The sequence below is a fragment of the Branchiostoma floridae genome, chromosome 4 (genome assembly GCF_000003815.2).
Source record: "Branchiostoma floridae strain S238N-H82 chromosome 4, Bfl_VNyyK, whole genome shotgun sequence".
NCBI lineage: Eukaryota > Metazoa > Chordata > Leptocardii > Amphioxiformes > Branchiostomatidae > Branchiostoma > Branchiostoma floridae.
Window position 1 is genome coordinate 12,920,064 of NC_049982.1, and position 27,461 is coordinate 12,947,524.

At 39.5% G+C, this 27,461-nt stretch overlaps 1 protein-coding gene across 3 annotated transcripts; it reads right to left on the reverse strand.

Moving 5' to 3' along the window:
* Positions 1-1,330: 1,330 nt before the first annotated feature.
* Positions 1,331-27,331, reverse strand: LOC118413518 (WD repeat-containing protein 6-like). 3 transcript variants are annotated; one of them, XM_035817006.1, is made up of 28 exons: positions 27,313-27,331; positions 27,103-27,208; positions 26,196-26,294; positions 25,220-25,316; positions 24,901-25,000; positions 24,617-24,726; positions 23,321-23,468; positions 22,848-22,968; positions 22,444-22,556; positions 22,176-22,238; positions 20,177-20,224; positions 18,342-18,408; positions 15,509-15,617; positions 15,009-15,157; positions 14,436-14,569; positions 14,024-14,218; positions 12,696-12,845; positions 12,459-12,536; positions 11,837-12,025; positions 11,361-11,424; positions 10,720-10,785; positions 9,783-10,458; positions 9,088-9,233; positions 8,258-8,587; positions 2,746-2,892; positions 2,304-2,401; positions 2,070-2,143; positions 1,331-1,577 (listed from the first exon to the last, which is right to left on the reverse strand). In XM_035817006.1, the coding sequence occupies exons 2-28, from the start codon at positions 27,170-27,172 to the stop codon at positions 1,505-1,507; spliced, it is 3,714 nt and encodes a 1,237-aa protein (XP_035672899.1). In that variant the 5' UTR covers positions 27,173-27,208; positions 27,313-27,331; the 3' UTR covers positions 1,331-1,504. The 3 variants fall into 3 exon arrangements, with proteins under 3 accessions (XP_035672899.1, XP_035672898.1, XP_035672900.1); XM_035817005.1 differs by having other exon boundaries at positions 25,220-25,319; XM_035817007.1 differs by lacking the exons at positions 24,901-25,000; positions 26,196-26,294; positions 27,103-27,208; positions 27,313-27,331 and having other exon boundaries at positions 24,617-24,723; positions 25,220-25,307.
* Positions 27,332-27,461: the final 130 nt, after the last annotated feature.

Consider the following 27,461-nt stretch of genomic DNA (forward strand, 5'->3'; position numbering starts at 1 on the left):
ATATGTGTGTTGCTGCGTGTGTTGTGCATACGTGTGTATGTGTTATATATTAGTGTGTGTTGCTGGTGTTGTGTGTGGGAGTAGTTGTTTCTATTTTGTTTAGACATACGCACATGTTTAACTGGTCTCCCATAGTCTTACGACATCATTCTTTTGCTAACAGAAGCTTTGGTGGTACCAAACGTATACATGTAACGCTATTTGTACAGCTTTATATATACCTTTAACGTTAAGATTCTCATGATCTATGTCGCTGTCTTCTGTGTGAAATCAATATAACGTTAAATGTGCATTGTACACCGACCTTGGTGCATATGCTATCATTCTGACGCATTTTAGCTATCGTGGGAAGAGAAGGCGAAACATATGTTGCACATCATATACTAACTCAGATTTATTTTTGCGTCCAATCGACGTTAACACAAGCAGAGAAAGTCACAGACAGAGGAATGACCGATTGTTTATGAGTGATCAGGTACCCTGAGGCTCATCCGTGCTGGTGTCCTAGTTTTTGTGGGGATTTTTATGTGCTCAAATTTACCGAGAAGAGGAAACAAATATTTAAAAAAATAGAATAATCAAAGGTGAGTGGCCTTGATTGAAATGGACGCATGCGCAAAAAGAAGATACCGACACTCTGCTCAAGCTTACTCAAGCAGAGACAGAGGAATGACCGATTGTTTATGAGTGATCAGGTACCCTGAGGCTCATCCTTGCTGGTGTCCTAGTTTTTGTGGGGATTTTTATGTGCTCAAATTTACCGAGAAGAGGAAACAAATACTTTCAAACATAGAACAATCAAAGGTGAGTGGAATTGATTTAAATGTACGCATGCGCAATAAGAAGAGGATACCTACACTCTGCCCAAGTCAGTGAAGGTCACAGATAGAGGAATGACCGATTGTTTATGAGTGATCAGGTACCCTGAGGCTCATCCTTGCTGGTGTCCTAGTTTTTGTGGGGATTTTTATGCGCTCAAATTTACCGAGAAGAGGAAACAAATATTTTCAAAAATAGAACAATCAAAGTTGAGTGACCTTAATCAGAATGGACACCTGCGCAATAAGAAGAGGATACCGACACTCTGCTCAAGCTTACTCGAGTGTAATCGGGGTCATCTCTGAGCAGACAGTGTGAGGCACATTCGGGAACTTTTCCTAGCTACCTTTACAAAATGCCTGTCAACATCTGTGTAGATATTATTCAGATGGACACTACCCTCCCCCACACATACATTCGTATAAGTTTGCACAATGCTGTTTAGTTTTATCATGATAGGGCAGTTAGGCAGCATATAATATTTCACATAAGGGGACAGTGACTACATATATTCCATGTACATTTTTAATATTATAAAATAGAAATGTCTTCCCATCAGGATATTTTGTAAGCAGGTTAGATTTTATTCATAGCAAAGTTTGAAGCGTATCTACATGTACATTTAAAACAATCACAGATGCTTAAGCTTGAGACGTTTTCTTAAAAGTCCACTGATTGTAAAATGTTAAGATGACAGAGGAGCAGAGCTGAGCAGCTGGATGCCATGCCCACACACAGCCATGTACTGTTCTCCACATCTGTGAGGGAAAGGAAGAGGCACACATGCATGTCATTGGAAAGTAAATAAAAAAACAGTCTGCCTTGTAAAGGATATACTGAAACCTATTGTGGACACACCTCAGACCTCATTCAGTGAATTTTAATAGATAAAAAGAAAAATAATAGTTACTGAGATATCGTTCATTTTTCTGATATGATTCATAACAGTGAGTGGTATCAAGAAATATAAGAACTGTCCGCATCCAACATAGCATATACAAATGTACAAATTATGCAAGTGACCCTAAACATTGTCTTTGTGTCAAGTAAACAGATAAAATGATTCTTTGAAGTGATATGTTTAACACAGCGGCTTGGACAGCAAAACTTTATATCCATTTTCATTTTTTACTTTGATTTTGACATCCATGAGGTCTAATATCAAATAGATGGATGAGAAATTAATAATGCACGAAAATGAATATGGTGACTATGAATTATAATATAATGGTGACATATTTTCTACATACCCATCATTCCAACACTCCAGCCCAGCAATGTCAGCTATGTGACAGAACTCCCCATGCAGGAAAGACAGATGACACTGCAGCAAAAACAAAATTTTAACTATCTGTAATTTCTAATATTAAAACTCAATAAAAACTACATGAAGGGACAACAGCAATTCTTATAACACCAACTCAAAAGTGAAGACAAACTTGCTTCAATGGAGGAATAAAATTATACTGAAAGCTTGCACTTACCTGTGCTGTTGGCTTTAAAATCAGTTGGTACATCCACATATTCACCCTTTGGTCCACTGAAGCTGTTAAAATGGTACAACTATCTACGATATGCACATCTGTAGGGACAAAAAATGCCAATATGCCTGTGATTATTGTTATCTATAAAAGTGTTTTATCAACATTGCACAATGCCATTTTCATTGATAATTCATATATACGTACATGTAAATGTAAGAGATGGGTGAGGAAGAATGAGGGAAGAAAAGGGGAAACTGTATAATTTACAATGAGACATCAAGACATAAATACATTCAAATATGCTTTTAAAAAAAGCAGCAAATGGACATGCTCATGTACCAACATATTCACACACCCTCCAATTATAACTTTGCTAGAATTGTTCTTAATTTTTGAACATATCAACACCACATGGCAGGCATGTTAATGAACAAGCACACACCTGTTATGGTGGCTGCATGGGCAGCATGGGCAGAGCTGGTTGCCGTAGCAACAATGACAGGCTTGTTTGGGGTGTCTTTTTGGAGAGACAGGAGGGTAATCTGAAGACTGTTGTCATCCCCTCCACTGGCAACCAGATAATGGTGACCTGTACAGGAGGTCATGTGAGTTAAGCTTGGCTAACTTGTCAATAATACATTTGTACAACACTTGTCAATAATACAACCAGGGCTCTAGCCAGCGTCCCTGTTTCCGTCAATTGACGGAAATTTGCTGTGTGTGACGGAAAATTTTAAAACCAATCCGTCAACCTTGACGGACAAAAATCTGATAAAAGCTCCTTGGTGGAAGCTACAGGAGGCTTGGGGACGCCGTCCACGGTTGTAAAAGCCATACACTGTTTGTTTTGCTATTGTTATGATTGTTGACAATGTGTGTCGGTGCCCTTTCGCATACGATAATCTCATTAAAACCCGTTTTTCAAGGTCTCAATTCAGTCTCTCTACCTCCTGGAATAGTGTTTTCACGACAATGGGAATTGGCTGATGGAAAAAAAAATCAAGCTGGCTAGAGCCCTGAATACAACATTCAAGTCCTTCCCTGTGTGAGTGAGTTAAAAGCCACTCCTAAATGGGGAAGGGACTGTTTTTGTTGTTCTGAATGTTGGCAAAAATATTCCATCCCAGTCTTATTCAAAACATGTAACCTGTAGCTACCATTAGATCAATGCCCAGTAAAGGTCTCTAGATCTTGGCCTTACACTGAGCAAACTGGTTTTAAAAAAGTGTTTAGTGGATTCTTTGTTAATGATTTGATTTGACATGTGTCTCTCCAGTATAAGCAGTGTGCTTTAAAAAAAAAGACTACACTGAAACAAGTGCTTTTAAAAAAAGCTGGCGTTTCGTCTACGTTTATGAGTGTGACCTGTCTTTTTCTTGAAGTAAAATCTGTTAGAAAAAGTCACTCAAGGGTTGTTGCGTCTATAAGAAAAATTGTTATTTTGGAAAGGAGTGCTGTTTAATAGCGGGTCTTGGCTTACAACTTTATTTTAAAATGTACAATAAGTTCATTATAAAATCTATCAATATACTCAGGTAGTCCTCATGAAGTCCTGTTCATAAGACAAAGGCCTTGCATATGTGAAATGAATACTAAAATAATAAAAAAATGATATATAAAAATATAATATCAATAAATAAATAGAATATTTATATATTATCTTCAATATTTCAAAAGAAAAAACATCCACTCTCGGTTCTGAACCAGGGGATTGTGCCGAGTATGCAAATAAGACTGTATTATGGATGCAAACTATGGAAACTAATGGCAGAGAGTGAGTGAAACAAATATATTCAACATATATTGTATATGTACAACTTGAATGTATTCAATATCATGTGAATCTTGAGAAACGTATGCTCTTGTAAGTCAGGAGTTGCAGTGACCATATATTAAAGTTACACATAAATTAATGGGACAAAGGACAGTGTGTGATTGTACATGTATGCTTTTATTTTGATCAAATTTTATGAAGTGAGAAACATGGCCTTCACATTGTCTAGCATGAAAAGGGGAACTTAGTTCTACGTTGCAGGGCAAAAATTGTGAAGTTGCGATACACATGATCTCATTTTCAGCACAATTATCATTGAGTAGTCCACAAATGATGTAAGTTAGAAATTGCTCAATACAATATGATTCTCTACTGTGTTGTATATATAACGTTAAAGACAGATATGGTTGATGTGAAAACGAGCAAGAGATTTGACATATTAAAAGTTTGTGTGAGATAGATACTCTACTCTACTCTACTCTAGTACTTAAGGTAATCAGACGTTCTTGAGGTGGAAATACACCATTGGTACAAAGACATTAAGTGGAATTGCTGTGCTATGTGCTGGCAGACACTACATGTACATTAGGAAGTAAACTCCAAGGGCATATTCAGGTATAACTGATTGATGTTAGGGAGATTAGGTGGACATAATGTGTTGGAGTTCTGTAAATGGCTGACATGTGTTTTATGACATAGCCCGGGCATGTATGTCTTAAAGTTTAAGACATTATAATTTTGAGATATTTAAGTAAAATGTGAGGTAATGTGGTGACTAGAGTGTGTAATGTTGAGTGGGTACCGCATGCACGGGTGGGGTCCGGATACTGCGGTCAGCTGAGTGGGTACCGCATGCACGGGTGGGGTCCGGATACTGCGGTCAGCTGAGTGGGTACTGCATGCACGGGTGGGGTCCGGATACTGTGGTCAGCTGAGTGGGTACCGCATGCACGGGTGGGGCCCGGATACTGCGGTCAGCTGAGTGGGTACTGCATGCACGGGTGGGGTCCGGATACTGTGGTCAGCTGAGTGGGTACCGCATGCACGGGTGGGGCCCGGATACTGCGGTCAGCTGCGTGGGTACCGCATGCACGGGTGGATTTTGATGAAATACAGTCAGCTGAGTGGGTACCACATGCACGGGTGGGGTCCGGATACTGCGGTCAGCTGAGTGGGTACCGCATGCACGGGTGGGGTCCGGATACTGCGGTCAGCTGAGTGGGTACCGCATGCAGAGGATTGTCTCGTAATTAGTTCAAGTTCACAGTCTGTTCAGTGGCAGGATAGTCTGGTAATGAGTACAAGTGCACAGTCTGCTCAGTGGCAGAAGCTAGTACAAATGCACAGTCTGCTCGGTGGCAGAGGATTGTCTCGTAATTAGTTCAAGTTCACAGTCTGCTTAGTGGCAGGATAGTCTGGTATGAGTACAAGTGCCAGTCTGTTTAGCGGCAGAGATTGGTAAAAGTGCTTTGTGGCAGAAGATGGTCTAGTAATAATTAGTGCAAGTTCACTGTCCACTCAATGGCAGAAGATAGTTGTAAGTGCAGTGTTTGCTGAACAGTGTAAGTTTTTGCAAATTATATGACCAATATTTGGCAAGGTTTAATTTGGTTTAGTGTGTGTACAATGTAGAAGTAAAAGCAGTAGCAGAAGTTTGAGTAAAATGTTTATTAGTGTGAATTGTTCTTCTAATTGACTGTAAAGTTTGATTTTCAGTAGGTTTTGGTTCAATTCTGTGGCAGCTGAGGACTGCAGCAGTCACTACTGAAAGACAAAGAAAGAAAATGTTAGACATCTGATGCCAACTGAATATATTCAATATTTCAAAAGTGGCCTGAATTGATTGGAGCAAGGAGCTTAAAATACAGAGGGGGAAGCTGCTTGATTAGAGGTGCAAATTTCCACAATGATACACTATCAAGCTGATTAATGTGTGTTGCTGACTTCCAAACAGGCTAATCTGGTGAAATGAAACGGAGTCAAACTTGCGTCACAAACCCTGATCCCAACTGTAACACAAATGTTTTGCAATTTATCTCAAAGCATACCTACCCCCGGTACTTCTTGGCAGGCAGTGCCATTTTTTTTTAAAATCCACCGTATGTTATGATTAATATTTTTCTAAAAAGTAATACTAGCTACATCCAGCGCTCATATTCTTGATCTACAGCCCTGAGGCTAAAAATAAATTAAAAAATGAGAACTTAAGTTTACATACAATATGTCAACACAATTTGTATAAATTCCTCTACTATATTGGAATAAAAGGACATGAAAAAGTGCGGCCTCACTGACTGGACCCGCTGGACAGAGTCGCTTGGAGGCGCTGTGTGAGGACTGACTGACTGCTGCCAACCCCTGCGTCAGGGAACCCCGCATACTGGATACTACTACTACTACTACTACTACTACTACTACTACTACTACATATACACATATATATATATTATATATAACCAGCATAGCAGTATCACTTACAATTCCTTAAATATAAATAAATACTTTCAGCAGTTCAGTAGTGGTTTGATAAATTACTGTACACAAGGGCAAAAGAAGTTCCAACCTGTCTGAATGGATCTACTTTACTAAACTAAAGGAAGAAAGGAATGATTCAGAAGGGATCTGGGAGAACTTATTATTATGATAAGTGCATGAAGAAACAACAATACGCCCCCCTCCCACAGTAATTTGTACAAAACACAGAGGTCAGCGAGAGACTGTGTAAACAACAGGCTAAAATAATTAATGACGCAAGTTTACTCCGTTTCGCCAATTATATACCCAGACTGAGAGCATTTGTACCGGCCCGCGCGCGCCCCGAGCTTTCCTCGGGCCTACAATCCCGTTGGCCTCGACAAACTACCCCGCCCCACTTCGCTAGCCCGGCGAGCGGACCTTGTGGGCTAGCGGAGAGAGAGGCAGGGTAGATTGTCGGGCCAGCAGGAGGGTAGGCCCGGGGGCAAAGCTCGGAGCGCGGGTCGGTACAACTGCTCTGGATGCCAGGGTTTATATGCACTGACTATGATATTTGTACGGTATTAAACTCGAACCAAGGAGGGTTAACCTCCTAATGCACGAACGAGTTATTTTTGTAAAACCACCGACGTCCAGGGTACATAATTCTCGATCTACATTTACCTGAAGACACATACAGATGGACTAGTGTTACCTATACGCAACTATAGGGCATATAAGATTAAATATTTACTAAAAAAAGTATGTCCTACCTCACAACGTTCCATGTACCAGGGCAGAATGCACTGGAAAGGTATATAAGTGCAAACTTCACTGTACTTGTGTCATTTAGCCTCTAGCCACTGAAGAAGCTGTACATAGCGAAACTAGTTTGGCCGACAGGCTGAATAAAAGTTCAAAACTTGAACCATGCGGCTCCAGATGTCTTTCTGAGGGATGACTGCAGTGTGCAAGATGTCGCGGTAGCTTGAGGGATGAATCTACTCTACTATATACTGCATACTTCTCAACGGATGGACCCTCGCTGTAGTATCATCTGGAACTCCGGACCCAGAATGATCCCGTACATCACAAGAAAGCACCGAGAAGCAAGACGAGCCCTCTACAAAGACGCATGCTGGACTAAACCATCGCCGCCAAGTCGAGCACAAGGAAGACACTGAGATACCACCGAGTGCGCCACGAAACTACCATCACTGCCCACCGGCACACCAGCGAGAAAGGGAAGAACGGGGACGTCATCCACAAGTTGTCCAAAGCCCACTAGATGCTGAGAAGCCAGAGCTACACGCCAGAGCAAGATAAACAGCTGAGGGAAGACAACATCTCGGAAAAAGATGGATCAGTGCACCCCTTACTTCTTGAATATCGAATGTGTAAACAGACCTTTTTATGACATGTGTAACTGTTCTAGAACAATAGATAAAGTCATAGGTCATAGGTCACTTAAGGTCAGGGCAACCTGCCCCTAGGATCTAAGGTGCAAAATGTACCAGGGCAGAATGCACTGGAAAGGTATATAAGTGCAAACTTCACTGTACTTGTGTCATTTAGCCTCTAGCCACTGAAGAAGCTGTACATAGCGAAACTAGTTTGGCCGACAGGCTGAATAAAAGTTCAAAACTTGAACCATGCCAGAGGGCGACGAAACGCAAAAAAGTTAGCAATGCCAGACTGTGGAGTTTGAAAGGAGGTTTGTACTCACTATCTACCCTCCATATGCTGATGGCATTCACTCCTGACTGATGGCTCTCCAGTAACACATCAGGAGAATTCATCTTCACTTTGGACGCTCCAGTCTTTCTGAGGCAACCTGAATCTACCTGCATCTTAAGAACAGGTGCGGCTGCAGCCTGCATGTCTTTTGTTGAGGGATCCATGCCACCTTGGTGTTTTGTTGCTTCTGTTGTCAATGGCTGTGCTACTTCAGCACTTGCTCCCAGGGATACATTTCTTGTCTCTTGGGCTGTGATGTCATCAGAAGAGAGAGAAGCTAACAAAACAGGTGTCACATTCCACACTGCAATCTGTCCATCTGGTGGGAAATGTAAAAAAAAGTACAATTATTGGTAATTGATAGATACTGAGAAAAGTATATATATTTTCTATGTTATGATTAAGATTTGTTACATGTTCTGACTATTTAGCTAGAGCCCCACAACAAAATAGACAATGTAATTAGCCAACCTCATTAGATTTTTATATGTCTAAAGGAGTTCTGAAATAGTCATAACTAAGGAGGACCACGGATAATATGAAAAGATTAAAATACATAAAATATTATGAAAATATTAGCTGCACCATTATTGATGTGAATATAATAGCTGCACTATTGATAAGAATCTGTGGACAACTAGGTAAACTTAGCTTTAGCTGTGACTTCCACTGTACCCACACATGTACGTGTGCGCACACAAATACAACAGAAAAACAAAATTATGTTTATCACTTTATGTGACATTAGTCCCTTATGTGTTATTAGTCCTTGACACATACATTTTAATTTGTACAATGTAGAACAAAAACACCACTCACCTGTGGCCCCTGATATGACATATGTGTGAGTGCTTCCATCAGCTGTTGTTGTGAAGAAGTGGTCCACAGAGAGGACACAATGGTGGTGGAAGTCACTGACACAGAACAGCTCAATCTTTCTTTGTCTATCATCATACACAAATAATCTAGAAGTAGAAGGAAAAAAGATTGTAAACAAGTTCATAGTTTCATTCCACTAGATGTTAATTGTTTGCAGTTGTACAGTAGAATGAAACATGTCCAATTGCTCAGTACCAAAGTGATTGTTGTCTTGAAGAAAAGTTTGACGCATAGTTAAGAGCGTAGTAGAGAGAGTTAACCATACCATGACAGACAATAGCAATTAATTTTTCTTGAGGTAAGAAGGACCTGACATAAGACCACTCTATGTAACCAAGGAGCTATACTTGGGGTACCTGAAATGAGGATAAGCAAGTCCTGCTAGTCCTCATATCCTGGTCCCATTATATACATTGTACCTGAGCCAGGCAACTACTGGACAATCAGTATCATAATATTGCTTCATATCTTCATCAGACTTATGTGGTTACATTGGAGCCAATATCTCACACTTTCACATGAAATGGGACACTCCTAAGACTTAGGACACTTGTTAATGCAGACTTCTCTGTAAAAATTATGTACATGTAATATTACATCTGAAACAGCATTTGTACAGTGACTGTGTTTCTCACCTAAGGAAGCCATCTGAACAAGCAGCTGCCAAAAAAAACAGGTGTGCAGCATGTGGATCTACCTGTCCGCCCTGCCATGCCGTCAGTGCCATGTACCTTATCTCTACTTCTTCTTCTTCCTCAATCTGAGCTGCACCAGATTTCTTCTTCCTCCTCCTCCTCTCTACAAGATTGTGGCATGCAAGATATTCAATGTGGCACTCTACAGCAGGATGCCCATCAAAGGTAGTGAGTTCAGTATCAGGAACATCACAAGAGTGATCAGTGCTTTCCTGCTGTAACGTCCTGTTGTTTCCTGGACCAGATTCACCTGCTGATGTGTCTAGCAGACTGTTCACACTTTCATACCCTTGTGGCTCACACGTCTCTTTAACGGACACTTTGGGAGGGTGTCCATCTTGCTGTGTGTTGGTCTTGCTGTTTTGATGTTTTGATCCATCTTCCTCATAGCATGGCTTTACCTTGTCTACCCCACCTGATGAGTCACCATGACTAGACACAGACACCCTGTAACACTTGAGCTGTGCCCTGCCCCCACCACTGAACAGGAGTTTGGGTGAGCTGGCATGCTGGCTGGCTCCTGAGGTGGCGTGTTGTGAACAAACTGCAAGACATCGAACACTTGAAATGTGGTCCTGAATGGTGTCCAATACTACCAGATCAGATACAGGTTTATCTGTATTCCAGTAAAGGATCACACACATTACTGTACCTATTTTTAGTACCCATATCTGACAAAATCATTTCACATTGAAAGATAGTAACTAATCAATGAAACACTTAATGCCCACAAGATCACACATTTTGCCATGTCTGAAACTTCTTTTTCACATTTGTAATCATATTAAGACTTTCATTTATATTTAAAAACTGTGGCTTGCTGTCAGTTGATGACTCCCGTAGATATGACCTTTCCATGCAAGAACTGAAAGGATACGCTTTAGGGCAACAATGTTGATGGTTGTATCTTCACTTGATGTTGCACAAATGGCATGTTGAGCACCTGAAATGAAATAAAAAAATCTATTTTCAAACCCTTGCTACTTCATACCATGGCAATTTTATCGATTTACGTACAATGCTCCCTAATTTAAGCATGCACACCTGATTCAGCCAAGTATCACCAATCTTGAACACATTTTCAACTGGATAAATTAAAATCTAGGGTGTTCAATCTCCATTCCTCCAATGATTTTTCATAAATCAAGGACTACACAAATTGAATGTTCTTCCTTAAATTTGTAAAATGCTAGGCTAAGCATTCCCTGCTCAGTCTCAGATTCTGTGAATCACTAACCTCATGGTACAAATTTAATCACTCATTGTCAAAGTAGATTAGACACAATGTGACAGTTCAGTATCCTTTATTGCACTGTAGGACCTTGCCATATTTGAGGTCTTTTTCTCATTTATCCAATACTTGAAATTAACGCATCCCAGCTTTGATAACAACTTGCAGCACCTACTATACTTTAATTGAGAAAATATGATAACTTACAAATGAAACATGATTGTACATTGCATAAAGGACAGGGTACAATGCGCATCTTAGCATGTATTAAGTGAGGATGATAATACCTTCATTGTTTGATGCCCAGCCAAGGAACTTCAAGCAGGTTATTTCTCTACCATGCAAACTGTCCTGAAATGGAATCAAAGTGAAATAGGAATACCTCGTCATTAAATTTCTTCCCAATCTTGAAGTTGGTGAAAACTTAAAAAATCAAAACTTCCCTCTCTCTATATATATGCATAACTCTGAGCTAAGTTTGCAAGTAATTATATGTTCATGAGTACATGTAGTTAACATGTGCATATACAATTAAAATGTTGTTAGTTTCTAGACTGGATTGAAAAAAAGATAATTTTAGTTCAATCAATTATACTTGTTATTTACAGAATTTGCAATGATGTTATTTTGTTAACACAAGCACAAAAATTCAGATACTGTAATCATGGTTGACTGCGAGGTTTTGTGTATTGTAAGTGACTAGTACTCAATAAACCAATCTTACTTTACTACTTTTCAACTACAAACTAACGTCACCACCAACCTTCAGAATGAGTCTTTTGTTACTTGAGATGGAGGGCCTCTTCATGAGTTGAATGGCTCGAGCTTTAATGTAGGCAAAGAGCGCCCCCTGTCTGGTGCTGGGGAGAATACCCCATGCTCTGTGCCCTCCCCCACACTGTACCTGCAGCAGGGGCTCGTTGGCTGACAGACTCCACACCACAAAATTGGACTGTAACATTGGATTTATACCAATGACACAGTATACAATGTGGAACTGGGTTTCAAAGTATGGGCATCTTGAACATGATAGCTTAAGTCAAAAATGCACATCATGGCATAGCTCAAAATAGATTAAAGTTCATGACAAAAATAGTACAAATTGGACTCTACATTGCCGTGCTGCACATTGTTTACTAATAGGTATAATTTCAAACTAGATATTCTTTCTGAAATGGATGATAAAAGAATAAAGCTAGTACAACACGTCAAGTAAAAAGCACCTGGATATAAATTATGATTATTTATCTCAAGCAGGTACATGAAAGGTGATTTACATCTGTTGGAGGAAAGAAATACATAATGCTACATCTACATTAGGGACATGTACAATGTAATACTATGTACCTTTCAAATATTGGAAACATTTTGGTAAAACATCTTACAGTGTGGAATCCCAGGGCAAGCACCTCTCCATCTTTAGTAAAGGTCAGTTTCTCTAACCAATCAAAGCCCTTGTATACCTGGACAAATAGAAAAAGTAAAGACACACTCTTATCAGGTGAACTTTACCTTAAGCATTCATTGGTACTAAGCAAAAATCATACCAAAAGATAATTTATGTTGCAACAGGTGAACTCCTAATAGCAGGCAAAGTAGGAAGTGGCAAGAGAAATGCTGACTCTGTTGTTCTTGAGAAGTTGCAGTCCTGTTGCTCCCAGCTGAAACTGTCTGTAGTGCCCATCTCGGCCTGTACTGTACACATGGCTCCTGTACATCTGCAGGGAGGTCACTCCTGTCTTCCCATGGATACCAATCAATGTTTGAAATGGCTGGAAAAACAAAACACAGAGCTTATAGCTTGAGACTATGATTCAAACAGGTTGCCTACAAGCAAGGAGTGCTACAAGTGACCAACTTACACACTATTTGAAAATGGATTCTCGTGGACAGGGAGCTTGTACATGTACTACGCACCAAATAATGGGACACTTCTACAAAGTCTGCCAGTGCACAGTCCCGTGTCTTATACATACCCTGCACTACACGTTCATCCTGCCCACCAACAATGTAATGCTATGCAGTGGCTCTCGCTCCCACAATACCTATACTCGGTGGGTGTAGTCTTCAACAAAGAATAGCATAGCATTTTTCTTTGTCCATTTCTGTTCAACTGGGGCTATTATTATTATTACGTGTAATCATTGTTCAGGGAAAGCAGTGGAAGATGAACTACATTTCATTTGTCAATGTTCACATTACAGTTACGAAAGAAATAAACTTTTCCTTAAAATCAGTAAAACTTACCCAAGCTTTTATCACCTTACCGACCAACAAAAATCAATCTTCTTACTTAAGTCGTCCAACCCCTTTATATATGAAAATGTTGGACAATTCATCTTCCACTGCTTACGGAAAAGAAGTCAAACCCATCAAATAGCTTAGGTGGAAATAGATTTAGTTTAGACGTTATTCCCTTTTGATTTATCTATGAATATCATTTCCCTTCTTTGTTAATTATGTTTATGTATACCACTACTACTTTACTTTGTATGCAATTAGCCCTCGGGCATGAATTTGCAATAAAGATTATTATTATTGACGGAGGTGTTCGAAATAGATAGGGGGTTCCATCTTGTTCTATTTGTTCGATATGACGTTCGATCGAGATCAAGGCTCTAAAGGACTAATCCTGTCTGGGATTAATCCCTCCTCAGAGCCCTGAGGTGGATTTGTCAGATCAGGATCAATCCCTAGGAGCTAGATTTGGCCCGTTGACATTACTTAGACCAAGATTCGCAAATACCTTGCTGCTTGAATCCAGATTCCTGAATCCTGGTGGTTAATGGGGTCTTCTTGTAAGTCACATGAATAAAAAATGTAGCTGTTCTTCGAGATGAAAAAATTACAAGTTAGTGGGTATCATATTATTAAACAAATTCTTATGTGAACCATTTCAGTGACAGTTTTATTGGTCAGTGCTTATAGAGTTCTCTTATAGAGTTCTGACCTGAGTAGGCTCATCCCCTTCCTGTTTCCTATAGCAATGCAGGGACCCTCTCCTGTCCCCACACACAAGCGTGCTGTCCTTCTGTGACAGCAGTGCACAGGTTAGCCAGCGCTGTCTGCTGTAGGGCAGCTCAAAAGTGGCCGTCTTCTGGACAGCAATACCTGCCTCTTCTCCAGTCTGAGTGGTCCACCAGATCTGTAATTCAAATCATTGATGAAATGTTGAAGAAAAATGTTGACATGTTACAGAAAAAAATTATTGTTGAACTAACTGTATTGATTTGTAACCATTTTAAATTTAAATTTACTTAAAATTGATACAAAGAGCCACATTATGTGCGATGTGATTTTTCACTCTTGTGCATGTATCTAAGCAATCCATCTGAGTAAAATAAAAGTTGACCAGTACTTACGACCTCCCCCTTTGGTCCACAGGATAAGAGATGACCAAGTGAGGAGACAGTCTCTGCTTTCAGTGTCTCCATCCATGTTAAGCTCAGTACCTTCCCATCATACACTTCAGTTTCCCAGCATGCATTAGGTGCACCTGTCATGCAGAAAGACAAAAACAGTTGGAAGACTTTGAGATTGTTACTGTAAAAAAAGAATGATTCAGTTTTAAAAGTTTGTAAGAGAAAGCTGTCTTTTTTTCCTTTGGTAGTCTTCATGAAAGGTTTTAAAGGTACTGTTGGAAAAATCTTCTTTCCTTAAACTTTATGTTATCATACCAGTAATTAGCACTTATGCCCATTTTAGAATGGTTGCCATCCTGTTTAGTTTTTCAGGACTCCCATAATCTCTTCTGCAAGAAACTTGATTTAATGTGAGTTGGGCAGCTATGAAAAACTCACTAGCATGGCACCCAGGCTCACGTCTTTGGTGTTTTATCAATTCACGACGCACAGATTTGATTGTGAATAATCGAAAGAGAACACAAAAACTACTACAAAATCTAGAAAAATGTGGCCACCAACACAAGCCCTTACTTATGAAGAAGACTTTGATTGTCCCTGCTAGACTGCCCATTGCCACCATTCCCTGAGCAGACACCTCCAGTAGGCTGTAGGAGCTGTAGGTGGGATCTTGCAGCACCAACCTCCATTGACATGTGGTAGTATTGTAGCTAAACAGTGATCTTGACATAAAAAAGGATAAAGGCAGCATGAAGTTGTGCTGTATATCCATCCTGTTTACGAGCAACCAAAGTAGACGTTCTTATGACTTTTTACCTTAAAACATACCACCATAACTTAAGTATAGAGGTTTTCAGGCTATCAAGAAAGTATGCTTTGTCATATATGGCAGCTGCCGTAATCCAAGAAAAGTCACAAATCTTATGTCATTTTCATGCATAGAGGCAAGAGCATCATTCAGTATCTTAAATTAATAATAAGTAGTAACATTATTTCTTTACAGTATCTCAATCAAAAAAGACCAAATACCAGGCTAACTGCAGACATTTGACCGGGAAGTGAGGCTTCCTTACCCTTGGTCTGTTACTACAAGGAATAAATGGTCCAGACAAGATACCAGGGATCTTGGGAAGTCTCCCAAAGACAGCGGCAGGTCCAGGGTAGAAGATGTCCCTACTACTTCTATGAAAGAAAAGTAATTCAATTCATTAAAGATAAATCTTTGATCAGTTATAAATACATTATACATGATTTTTTTGATAATCTACTTATTGGTTCAGATTCTCCTGTCAATTTTTCCACAGATGAGCAGGCAACGGGCACTTGTTTGCCTGGCCTGCACATGACTTTTTATGGTGAAGGAGGGGTGTGCAATTCCTTCTCCACCCTCTCTTCTACTGGAGCACTTGTACAAGTCAATGTAGATTTCCATGTTAGAGAAGAAATCACATTTAATGCATATAACGGGAGGTGCCCCAACACGGTACGCTTTTTCTTGCGCTCAAACTCATGGCGCTCCATCGCTAGTTGCCTGAGAGTGGTCAAAGTTTGATGACTGAATTTTTTACACATAGATTTGAACAACATAATTGAATAAGAAATGCATTCATGTGGTTCATGAACCTTTCGCGCTGCGTGTTACAAGCGGCAAACACTGCTCAATTTCGTGTATGTAACCTTCCAATTTTGTGCTACGCTGGACAGTGTGCCTAACTCGGTACGCTTTTTTACATTTTGCTCTCTTCAGAAGTAAGTGGTAAATCTAATTACACAAAAAAATTAATAGTATGATATTTTAGATTACTTTTAACAGTAAAATCGTGACTGTATGTACTTTCTGTCTCATATGAGGAAGGCTGTACCTAGAACAATCCAGCTGATGTTTTCACGGGCAACGGGCTGAATGCACTGATTGTGAATGCCCGACTAAAAAAACCATTACGAAAAAACGACACCGCCAACATCAACAAAACTCTGTGTGATTATATGAAAATATCATATACATCTCTCTATCAAGTCTTATTTTCATAGACAGCACGAATCATTTGTTACAGTCAAATAAATCTTTGGAGCGTTCTCTTGTCTGCCACCTTCACGGCCACACTCCCTTGGGAGTACAATGGTGGCAATGTTTATGTCGCTTCCTTTTGGTTGCTTTTCTACTCAATAAACATTTGAAGACCCATATCCATAGTGTTTTATGGAGCTTTATTTATGTGTATCATGGCACTTGTGTGACTGCTTGGACGAGTTCGTATAGTTAGCGACACGAGCCGCCAATACGCAGAGGCCGGTGACCGCAGTGATTCAGCACTGTCAACATTACTGTTAGAATTCTGTTTTTAAAAAACATGAAGTAAATATGTTAAAGTATACTTGGAATGCAAATTAAAGCTGTGTGCATGGACTTGGTTTATTTACCTTTGTAATCAGCATAGTCAGTGGCAACAAACACGGTGTACTTATGGATAATAAGATCAGCAAACAATCCGTACCGTCTTAGGACGGGAACCGTCTTAGGGCGGCCCCCGTTAAATGGTTCCCCTGCAAAGTGTCTCAGTCTGTGGATTAAGAAGCAAATCTTAAGCTTCTGTTTGATATAAGTTGAGCATGGACCTGTTTGTCAGTCTCAGATCTTCAATTAGCAAGGCTATCCAAGCTCATTGCCTAAGGCTTTGTAAGCAGGAAAACTTAGTAATATTCTTTCAACAAATACAAGCTTTGAAGTGGTGAGCCGGTAATGCTAGCAGGCATATACCTTTGATGTGGATGATGTCTCAAAGGTCATTTCACTACAAAGTAAAGCCCCTGGCCTGCTTTCTTGGAACTTCCAAATATCAAAATGGAGTTTTTGATTTGCCCATTAATACCTGGGGCATGTGAAAATTAATGATCAAAGGCACAAATTATTTTCTACACTGCACTGGACTATGTTTTACAAAAACTATTAATTTTTAGATTATGTTACTTTCAAATAACAATTGGACAAATTCATTAATTAATTGAGGAAATTTTTCCATCCAACTTTTCATAAAATTCCTTGTGAAATTCATAACTACAAACAAGAAATCAAAGATATCAAACCTCAATGAAATACTATCATAAATGAGTTTTTGTGAATTTCTTAATACTTGCACCATAGCCCTACATTGTATCCGTTAGTACCAGTAGCTATCATGCTGACATGCTTGGTGTCCCAAAATCAGGTCATTGAGGTTCTATTTTGTCTCAATGCAAAATTTTCATCTAATATCACTAGCATGAGAAAGTCAATATACGTTCCGTCTATCACACTACCTGTGTGTAATACATGAGCAAACTCAGAGTATGTAATGCATTGAGCAAACTCATGAGCAGGCTCACAGCAAACTGTGTTTTTCTATCGTGTAAATGTTGTCGCAATAGACCGCGTGGTGTAATTGGCAGCGCGTTCGCCTCAGGCCCAAGAGGTCCTGAGTTCAAATCCCGCTTTGCCACTGATCTTGTGCCCTTGACTTTCCTCACTTGACTCAAGTGTGAATGAGAATCTAGCTGCGGCTAATGGCAGTGGCAGGCCTTTGTGGCCATGTGGATGAGACAGGCCTTAGGGGCATGTTTGAGCATGACGCACCCGCTTACGTGAGTCGGGTAGGAGAAACCCCTTACATCCTTGGTCGGAAGTCTTCCTAGGGAACGGTTACTCCGAACAACAAAGCTGCATCTGCTGGAGCCGTCTCACATGTGGCATACAGTTCTGTCCACGTGAGACATAGTGCTCCAGTAGACAAGAGGGTGGAGAAGAAATTCACACCCCTCCTTCACCATAAAAAGTCATGTGCAGGTCAGGCAAACAGGTAAATTGCCTGTCTGCCTGCTCATCTGTCGAATCGACAGGAGAATAAAAAAAAATGCTGGACAGGTACAGACCTGTTTGACATAAGCCCGAGCCAGGAAGTTCCCACAGCCGTGTGCTGGTGTCCCCTCCTCCTGTGGCCTGGCCAGGAAAATTGATGACGAGCCTTAGTAACATTTTAGAGCATTTTAACTAAATCCAAGGCATTGTGAATAATTTTTTTTAAATGCTGGTCTGAATACTACTTAGTCACCAGTGTTAATACATTAATGAATTCCTTAATGATCAATGGTTTTGCTGATGGCATTACTAATCCTGTATAGAAATTTTCACTACTTGTCCATGAAATGGTATGGTATGTTATCATATCTGTGACAAACATTTGGGCATCTTTTCGTCTTTCCAAGGACATTATAAAATGCCTTTGGTCTTTCTTATTACAAATATTGTTTATTTGCAAAATCATGCCCGAGGGCTAATTGCATACACAGTCTCAAGAACTAAGAGAGATAAGTACATAAAAGTAGTCCAATTTCTTATTACAGTGATCTAAAGTAAACCAAAATCTTCAGACTTTGATAACATACATGCACTCAGGCAATAGCCCTTATTTGGTACCATTGCAAAAAGTTGTTTCCTGTCACCCTGAAGGCTTTTCCAATTGCTGTCTAATGACAAGTAAGCTGTTTATTATTTCTTCCTTTTAGCAATATTTGGTTCTCTGTGTTGTTTGTAAACCTTGATGACTTGCAAAGGTACTTCACAAAGTAATACCCTCGGTTTTATAACAGGCTAATTTCTTCATCGAATGAGTTGAAGGTAAATCTCTTGCCTTCAGGGTAACAGGAAACAACCTTTTGCAACCAATTAAGGGGTATTGACTCAATTAGTTTTTTCAGATTTTAATGAGCAACTGAGTTGATTTCAAGATGACCACACCCTTGGAAGCTTGTCAGAAGATAAGTTCCTGTAGATCTGTCCCACTCACATCTACTGTAATCTCCAAGCAGATCCTACAATGATAGTAAAGATAGTACCAAACTGGCCAAGGAGTGTAGTCAGCCAAGAGGTGTCCATTTGCCATGTAGCGAAACACACTCCTAAGCCGGCTTCACTCCTCTGCCAGCTTTTGATACTATTTTATGCTACCGTAGGATCTGCTTGGAAATTACATCTACTGTAAGAAGCTGACAGTCTACCTGTATAATAGTGCCAGTGTCTCTATAAATTGCATCCAAATTTTCATTTCTGAACTCCCAATGGTTCCTCTTTTACAGCTGCTAGAATGGAGTTAGTGGCTATATTACAGGCAGTTTCAATTATATATATATATATATATATATATATATATATATATAATGGCCAAATACTTCATTTGTTGAGGTTTTTGTAGACTGCTTTTTTATTGACCAATAGATATGAAACTTGGCACAATTATCAACTAAAGACCAAGAAGTATGCTACTTTTGATTCCTCTTTGTCAGTAAGAAAGTTGGCTATGGAAACTTTAATCAGCCCAACCCTGATCCATGGCCCTGACGACAGCTCTCATACCTCACTTCACCCCAGTAGGGAAAAAAGAAAAACTGACTAGATTTCAAAAGTGAAAATATGCATGTAGCTTAACAAGGAATGCAGTTTGATACATGGGCAGGTTCAGCTTCTTACAATAGCTACAAGTGAGAACAGTGGAAAAAAAAACATGCTTCAACAGCAAAATAAATTTGATGTTTGAAAATGTTCCAAATAAAGCGATACATATTTGTACCTTTATTTTCAAAAGTTTCCAACATATAAAAATGAGTTCAGACATGTTAAAACTTTCACTTTAAAAAATTGCTCGGACAATTTGACTTGGAATCGACTATATTCAATGAAATCATTGTTGCAAAAAAATTAATGACCTTACCACTAGCCCTTGTTGCTCAGAGACAGCCAAGCTCCAGATGCTATTTCCCTAAGGACAAAAGTGTGGATATTGCACATGAAAGGACGTGAAATGGCTATATATATATATAGTTGATGGAAATTGAAAACTCAATTGTATGACTGCCTTCTGCCATCTTTATTTAGCTTATTTTTGAAATGCATTTTAAGACAGAAAGTAAGTAGAACATTTTTGGCTTCCTAGGGAAGAAATGGGCAGATTATTTGTTTATTTGTATTCATCACATTATAATTGCAACATTATAAACTGTAACAATACGTATATTGGCGAGACCAGTCGGCCACTAAAGGCAAGGTACAAAGAACATGCAAACCCAGTGCCAACGGCTACTCTTCTACCATTTTCAACCATCTAAAGCACAACCAGGGACACTCCTTCAATCTCCAATCCACGATATCCTAGACCGCAAACCCCGCAGGTTCGAACGGGGAGTCAGAGAGGCTATATATGAGAGAATATACAATCCCACCCTTAACAGGAAGGGGCTCTCTCTTCGAACTGAACTATCTGGTACTTGGGATCTGGCACTACAACCCCTCCAACAAACACTTAGCTCCTGTAACCAAAACAACAGGAGCTAATTGACTCATTTGCATTATCTGTGTCTTAGCTTTGTTTCCCTTGACATCCAAAATTGTCTTCAGCTTGACTTTGCATTTCCTTTTGTTGGAATCCAATATTGTCTTTAGCCTCAAATTGTCTTACAATACAACATTTCCTATTGGACATATAAAATTGTCTTCATTCATAGTTAGGGTATAAAAGACCTGTTTCTTCCAGATCACTTCAGTGTCACTGACGAAAACTGGTGTATTCCAGTTGAAACGTCTGACCGTTTCCAAAACCACATCCAGTTGCTTGAGTAACTATTTTTTGGCGTATCTTATTACCTGGATGTCTAACCTACATTGACGCATATTATAATTAGTTCTGACTTTAGTTGGTGTACATGTATGTTGGCAGCAGTGCTGTGGCCCAGTGATTTGACTACTAAATGAATTCTAGTGATGAAAAACGAATCTTTAAACACTTAATGTGTTTTTTGTCATTGTAGTCATATTTATTTACTTTTTTATATTTATACACTTTGCTTATAATTACAAAGTCAAGGGTAACAAAAATTCAATTTAGAATGCAGTAACACCTCCAAGGTCACGCATTCCAGTGTGATCCCAACTTAGTAGCTATTCGTAAGCACCATAAAATATCAGTCTTAGTCATGGTTTCTTAAGTGTTGGTTTATATTCATTTCTGATAAACTGGATAGTGAGTGAGAGTGAGTGAGTGACAACTTGAATGCAGGCCTAGATTCTAGCATTGACAGCATTACAAACATTCACAGCTCAGTTTAACTTGTAAGTCCATCTGTGTAAGAAGAAGTCATTCTGGATTAACTTGAACTGCAACTCCTACACAAAAAATAGTCTTACCCAAATCTTGGTAGCACCCAAGTTTTAAAACCCAAAGGGAGTAAATGTGGTGTCAGTTGTGTGCCAGTGCCAAGGTCAAAACAACAAAGGTCCATGTAAAGAAACCAACATTGGAGAGACTGAAAGATCAGTTAAGACCAGGTTCCTCGAACATAAACGCCCAAGTCAAACATCTTCAGAAGTTTCTCAACATAATATAGAGTTACCTGGACGCTTTGGACAAAGTGATAATCCTGAACACAGACCCAGACCTTTTTGCTAGAGGATTCAAAGAAGCCATCTACATCAGAGCTTTACAACAGAGCTTTGCAATCTCTAAACAGAGACGGAGGGCACCATCGACTTTATGCAACTTATGGTCCACTGCTCAAAGAGTCCCGTGTGTTATAATGTGATGTCACAAAAGCAATGGACTGTCAAGTTCCTAAACAAAGACTGGAGTCGATCAGTTGAAAATTTGCATTGGGTAAGTCCAATTTTTTTTGTATTGGAAATCACAGCTCAACTTCATTCAGAATTGCTCAGCTTACCTTATGTCCTCTGAATGTCTTGATTATTTCACCTCGCATGTTCCACACAATGCACTGTGCATCCTGGAAGTGCATGTTTTATGAATATGAGCAGTTAAAATGTCAATCTTAAAGAAGCAATCTATTGAAATATTCCTAAAGCAGAATGATCATTGGTAAGAACAAAATACATGTGTACACCACTTATTGTGATCAAGAAAGACACAATGATAACAGTATTATAATACCGTAACAATGTAGTTACAAAGTAATTATAACAACCATGCACCTCTCCTACACTGATGACATAATCCTGTGTTAACTGCACATCCCACACCCTGGAGCCGTGGCCGTAGACTTCAAACACCAGCTCAAACTGCCAAGCAGTAGGGAGTCCAACAGCTGAAAAAAAGTAACATTTGTTGACAATTATCAATGAAATTAATGTTTTTTGAGGTCACAGTAAGAGGCAGCTAGACACACCAGAATGACAGATTCAAGTTCAACTTTTACTTAGTTATTTGTCAACTAAAATCGATTGATGATTGTCACATTACAGTCCACACTTTGATTTTGAATTTAACTGCTATTAACACAATTTAACACGCTTCCATTATGTAACTTGACCAAGTTGGAGTGGTCAGAATTATTTGAAACCCTGTTTTGAGATGAGGCATAAGGAAGACAGGTCACCTGTTCCAGTGTCTAGCCCCTGTTGTAGCCCTGCCACCTGCCACAGCCGCACACTCCTGTCATCAGATGCTGTGCACAGCCTCCCAGTAGGGGGATGGTAGCACACAGAAAATATGACACCCTGCCCACACAAAACAAACAACCATGCAGTAAGGGGGACAGGACAATGTTTTACAGGCAATTAATCAACAGCTGTAATATCAAAGATCATTCATTCTTCCCTACAAAGTAGAAAATAAATAAATAACTAAAAAATATACACATGGGAAAATACCACTGAATTTGGAGATGCATTATTTAAGGAAAATAGATAAAACAAGAGCACTATTATCAAATGTCTATGTCAAGCAACCTAATCATTACACATCAAGTAATTCCAAATCAAAATGAAAGGCCTGTGAATAAAGGTACAACAACAAAACTTTGAAGACCTTTAGGACATCATGTCTTGTAAATTCATTCAATCACCATACCTGATGTCCAGATATCCTCTGTAAAACGGACACACAGTCTTGGTGCTCCTTCTGGTCACATGGCTTCCACAATACCACCTCCCTGAACACAGTACCAGCAGCAAGCACCAGGTCAGACCAGGAGGTACCAATAAAGTGGGCACAGTAGCTGGCAAGGAGAGTCAAGGTCTAATACTAAATATAATGTTTTAAAACTGTTACAACTTCAGTACACTACAGTCAGACTTCTTACTGCATGATGTCTGATAAAAAAATCCTGAAACAATATCAATCAGCATCTAACGTTATACAGCCAATATACCATCCTGCTTTCACACATGTGCAGGCAGTGCAACACAGGCATTTTCAACACAGGTAGCCCAGCATGCAGCAGCTGGTTATATGACACACTGAATAACATGCCACACCTATCTTTGGACATCTAGCTGTAAGCATTGTTTGAAGCTATCTAACAGTAACAGTTAAAACTCTTACAGTACTTAGTGGTAGTGAGTTCTACTCTACAATATGTCTGATTCTAAGCTAAAAAATTTTTTTTAAACCTTAATTATGTTTGCGGAAGCAGCAAACATATAGTTTTCCTGCAGATATTCTACCAAAACGCAGGAAAAGCTGGGGCTGTACCAAGCTCTCTACGTTTCCTGCTTTTTGATTGGCCATAAAAGGGGTTTTCTCGGGGATACGTCACATGTGAACCTATCAGCAAAACGCTTGCTCAAACCGGGATCCAATGAAAACACAGATGACAAAGCCTTTGGCTGTGAAATACAGCTTTTCCATTGGCCGACACTCTATGCTTGTCATCGAATAAACCAATGAACGCACAGGATTGAAACTGGCTGGGCCACTTTGAGCAACATAACGTTATAAGGTAAAAAATCGGTGCTGAATCGTGTCAAACCACGTAGCATAGTGGGGAGTGATACGGCCTCACACGCTGAAGGGCGCAGGGCGCAGGATTGAGTCCCGCAGGGACACTTTTTTTTTAATTCCCTATTTTAGATATGTATCTTGTATTTACAACGTTTTCATCTTGCAAACAGGGCATCGTTCGTTTTACATGCCTTTTTCAATTTTTTTCTTGCACTCAAAAGACGTGCGGGGCGTTACGGTCGGTCGGACGGTCCGTGTGGGGAGGGGGGCTTGCCAATGCCTCGTTGCCTTGCTACCAGTTGTTTCTTTTCTTGCGATTTTTCCTTTCTTTTCCCTTCGCAAACATCCTGCATTTTTTTTAAAAATGTTGCCTTTCTAGTTCTAATAGTTTCCTCAGGAGCTTCTTCAGGACCAAAAGGATACAGAATACACTTCTCCTGACAGTGCACCTCTCTGATGCTCCTCTGGGCCTCGGCATCCCACAGGACCACAGTGTTGTGACCAAGGGCTAGGGCTAACTGTCTCATGTCCTGAAAACAACAGTACAGGAACTTCTATAAGAAATACTAGTAGCTTCTTGTTGCTCAATTGGTCCTTGCCAATGGGCAGTCACATACAACAAAAGCAAATTGAACCAGAATAACAGATCTAAAGGACAATAATGTCCATTCAATAATGTCAAGGTAAAGATATGTTTCTTGCACCATTCCCTTAGTTTGGCGAGGAAGCAGCCAACAGACATCCCAAATCCAGTCATGAACTTCACAGTCTCCAAGCTGATTGACTGGTGTCACAAGGACATCTTCTCTGAAATTTACATAATTTATATCTGTCTCATTCTATGATATACAGCAACAGTTCAATGCAATTAATGGTAAAACAGATTTGTATGTAACATATTTTAGAGTCAATGATATAGCAAAAGTAAATCATTCTGAAATGTACAATGGCAGATTATGCTTCAGGGATAGGAGAAAAAGCAGTCTCACGAGAAACTATACTAGATACTAACTACAAATATCATACCTCTTTATTGCACTTTCAGTGCATCTTATTTGGACAAGTTGCAGGCTTTTCTGTCCAAATAATGCAACGTCCCAACAGTCCGCTCCAAGCCGACCTACTGCTGAAAACATACAATGACAATACTGTTAGGCCACACCAATCTAATTTCTTGGTTCACGGATTTTTTCATAAAAAATATGGAGCAACAGGGTGAAAAAAAATAAAAATTGTAAAAAGGTTGGGGTAGAGATAAGGGCTAATCCAAAACATAAAGAATAAAAAGTTTTCAGCTTGAAAAAAGTACGAAAACACTATTACTGTACAGTAACAGCACCTGCACGTTGAAAATTACAAAAGTAGTGTCAGTTTTTATGTTTGTCCCATTCTTCATGAATGAAAAATATAACTGCAATAATAAATAATACCCACATTTTAAGGAGCTTATGATATAAAGGCCAATTTGCTACACCAGAAAGTTGGTGAATGGTTTCATTAATGGTGAAAATTTGCTGAGTCGTAATTTTTTTTTTTTTGATTTTCAAAAAAATAGGAGCGAGCAAATCTGTGAACCAATCAATTAAATTTGTATGGCCTTATAGTGATCTGATTATGTCAGGGTTGTCTCCAGGACCTGTATTCTGCTTAGATTTTGATGGGACAAAAATTTCACCCCATCTGTCCAAAGAGTCAGAACATGAAATTGATGAAAATGTGTTTTAACTATTGATGGATTTAACAGGCAGACAGCCCGACTGTGTGCCAACGAACAAGTACTGGACCAGGATCAGCGAAGACATCCAGCAAAATATGCCCCTCAAAATGCAGGAAATAGTGTTTCAGAGGGTCTTAGATTTCAAAATTTTCCCTCCTAGGACCGTCACATGGAAGCCTCTGGCGCTTGACAAAATTTCCGTTTGAAATACAGGGGATGGAAAAAATTCTAAAGCTGGCTAGAACACTGAGAGGATCTGTAGTAACATTCATCAGAATGCCTTACCTGTTCTAATGCCATGTATGTTGGCATGTTTCAGCACATGTTGTTCCAGCAGGTGTTTTGTAGATGTGACATCATATAGATGGAGACATGGACCCTCACCTGAACAGAACACATTCCATGGGATATAGAATTGAGCCTACATGCAATATGTAGAAAATAGAGTGAAGTTACAAAATTTTTACTGTATTAAAAAGTTTGTTCCAAAGTTCATGGAGTGCGCTGGAAGAGTTCATTCTTCTGAAGTTGGCCACTTATAGAACCAAAAATGTGTATCTTACCCCCTGTACCCTGGTGTTACAACCAAATTACCTGAAATTTAAGCCAAAAAGTAGTTACTCAAGCAACTGGATATGATTTGGCATCCACCATTTTTAATCAGTGACACTGAAGTGATCTGAGAGAACTGGTCTTTAGTTAAATTATACCCTAATTATGAATGCATAAAAGTTTTACATCCCTCCCGGAAGACAATTTCGTGGAATGCTTTGTGAGGCTACAGCATCCGGTCTTCCTTGGTTGGTCATCTATCCTAGAACTGACCGGACTACACATTGCTTAACTTCTGAGATAGAGGGATCAGGTGTATCCAACGTGCCACAGGGCCAAGGCTGAAGAAAATGTGTTCCAATAGAGAACAAAGGTAGGGCAAAGCTAATACAAAATCCATAAAAATGTGTCAATTAGCTCCTGTTGTTTTTATTAGAGGAGCTAATGTTTGTGGCGGATGCCATGTCAGAGACCTCTGTGAATAGGGCTTATAATTTTTCATTGGCTGTTTGCCACTTTAACTTAACACTTATGCCAGTTTGTTTGTTTGTTATGGCAGGCCAATTCAAATGATTCCTTTTCAATACTAGTTGCTACTTTTTGTTGGATTAAGAAATTTCACATAATTTGCACTTGATACCTGCGAGAAGTAGATTCCCAGCAAAAGCTAATGCAGTTACTGGGGCGGTGATGTACTCTGTTTTCATCATAGTGATAAGTGATGGTACGCATGTTGCAACTTCATCCTGAAACAAGAAAAACAGCATCCAAGTCAGGCTTTATCGTACAAGAATCAAATCCAATGTTTCATTGAAATACTCATATTAGCATAGTAATGTGTAGCTACTACCAGCTGAACAATCTAGCCGACGGCAAGTAAAAACAAATAAAAACTTACAGCATGGTAAAAAGTTTTCGACAGCGCGCTGCCATCTTTGTTTTGGAGTGTACCATTTTGTTTCAAAAGTGTTAACATCAAGGATCATAGAGATTCGTAGT

Excerpts from the sequence above, each read along its gene's own strand:
- LOC118413518 (XM_035817005.1), bottom strand. The coding sequence starts at position 27,172 with ATGATGAAAACAGAGTACATCACCGCCCCAGTAACTGCATTAGCTTTT. Across the intron at positions 15,618-18,341 it reads CTCGGGCTTATGTCAAACAG|AAGTAGTAGGGACATCTTCT; the intron begins GTCTGTACCTGT and ends TTTCTTTCATAG. Across the intron at positions 9,234-9,782 it reads TGTTCAGATGGCTTCCTTAG|ATTATTTGTGTATGATGATA; the intron begins GTGAGAAACACA and ends TTCTACTTCTAG.